This window comes from Sinocyclocheilus anshuiensis, unplaced genomic scaffold (assembly GCF_001515605.1).
Source record: "Sinocyclocheilus anshuiensis isolate Anshui unplaced genomic scaffold, SAMN03320099.WGS_v1.1 C32868318, whole genome shotgun sequence".
Lineage (NCBI taxonomy): Eukaryota > Metazoa > Chordata > Actinopteri > Cypriniformes > Cyprinidae > Sinocyclocheilus > Sinocyclocheilus anshuiensis.
The window spans coordinates 1-1,630 of NW_015620633.1; the positions used below are offsets into that span (position 1 = coordinate 1).

General features: G+C 47.6%; 1 protein-coding gene across 1 annotated transcript; it reads right to left on the minus strand.

The window, feature by feature from the left end:
* Nucleotides 1-199: 199 nt before the first annotated feature.
* On the minus strand, nt 200-1,463 carry LOC107683061 (tubulin polyglutamylase TTLL11-like; the record flags this gene model as incomplete). Its single annotated transcript, XM_016479153.1, has 2 exons — nt 1,337-1,463; nt 200-830 (listed from the first exon to the last, which is right to left on the minus strand). A coding segment is annotated over exon 2 (522 nt), but the record flags the coding sequence as incomplete, so codon positions are not given.
* Nucleotides 1,464-1,630: the final 167 nt, after the last annotated feature.

Sequence of the window (1,630 nt, forward strand, 5' to 3'; positions counted from 1 at the left end):
TATGGGCTAATTTTCATTTTTGGGTGAACTAACCCTTTAAGAATGTATTAATTTCCAATACTTTTAACTAAGAATACCCAAATCCAATAATAGCCTAACAAGGTATGGCATGCTACAACCTTAGTAGTCCTTGTAATCGGAATGACAGATAGATAAAGTCTAAGGTTATGTGGTGGTCAGAAAACAGGGGTTCTCTCACCTCTTTCCACTTCAGCTGTCTGATGCTCATCTTCAGCGCCTCGAGAGACGTCTTTGCCTTGGAGGTGTCCACCGTCACACCTCTCCTCTTTTTGGCCGCTTTGCTCCCGTCCTCTTTGCCATGATGCTCACATTTCCCATCTGTATGTCTCAGACATGACTCAGCGTAACCGTTTGCCGCCGTTTTACTCTTTAAAAGCCTTGCAGTTCCTATATTGTGAAGGTTTGGCTCGTTGCTCACACGGCTCTGTCCTTGTGAAGAGTCTGACTTCTGCGCTGTCGGATCCGCAAGCTGTTTACCGTTCACCTGTCTCTCATGACCGTCTGCTTTGCTCCTACTTTTACTCCGACTTCTCCCGTTAACGCTACTTCTGGACAGGTCTCTCCGTGCCGTAAATGAAACGTCAGCGGGGATTGAAGAGGCTGTGGCCGGGGACAGCTGCTCCTCGTCGGCCGCGGCCTCGTTCTCCGCCTCCTTCATCTGCTGGAGCTCAATCTTCACTCTCTCATAGTGATCGCTCATAGTGTTAGTTAATGGTCGGATTGTTTGTTATGTCATCTAGGTTTGGTGAATATGTCAGCATAATATACTAGCATGAGGTGCTAACGTGGACCAACTGCTGCTGTCTAAACTAAGGCACAAAAGCAGAAAACTAACGTTAGTCTATAAAAGCCAACTATAAAGCCCGATAAATTAGCGTGAAGACGCACCGACTCCATTATTACAGTCTGAACATTATATAATTCTTATTAACACTGACAGATAGCACGTCACTACAGTGTGCTGAATGTTTTTGATGGTGATCTAACGGGACAGGAGTGGCTCTGGGCACAAGAGCTGTCCGGTGTCCTTTTAATGGGGGAAAAAGAGGTTCTTAACCACCTATAATAATACCACAAGCTGCATATGAACACATTTGTGCCTAATTCATCCCATTCTCTATAAAGCAGTTCTCAATTAACAGCACATATCGCGGCATAAATACGGGGAAGACGAGCGCAGGGCATGGCCGGGCGCATCTCCGCATTCCCTGTCAGTTCCGGTCAGTTAAAGTGCCGGTGAAGTGCACCTACTGCTCTCGCGCTTTTAAACGGACGTCGTGTCTCCAAATGAAAACATTGCATGCGTTCCGTTTACCGGCTGTTTGCTAAGACGTGGCAGAGTTAATGCAGCCAGACAGGTAAGGTATCTGCTGATGGCCAGCGGACAGTCCAGAAGTGAAGCTCCGGTGTGCTGTTGCTGCTGGTGTTTTGGTCCTGTTGACAACGCAACGCAGCTGACGGAAGCCGCAGAGGCACACGGCAGCAACATATTGCACTGAACTCAAGCTTTACGCGAAGCGAAAAATCAGTGACCACTGACCAGAATGACTGTGACGGTGGACGTAGGGGCGCCGCTAGCAATTTTGGGCCCTATGAAAGAATATGAGGT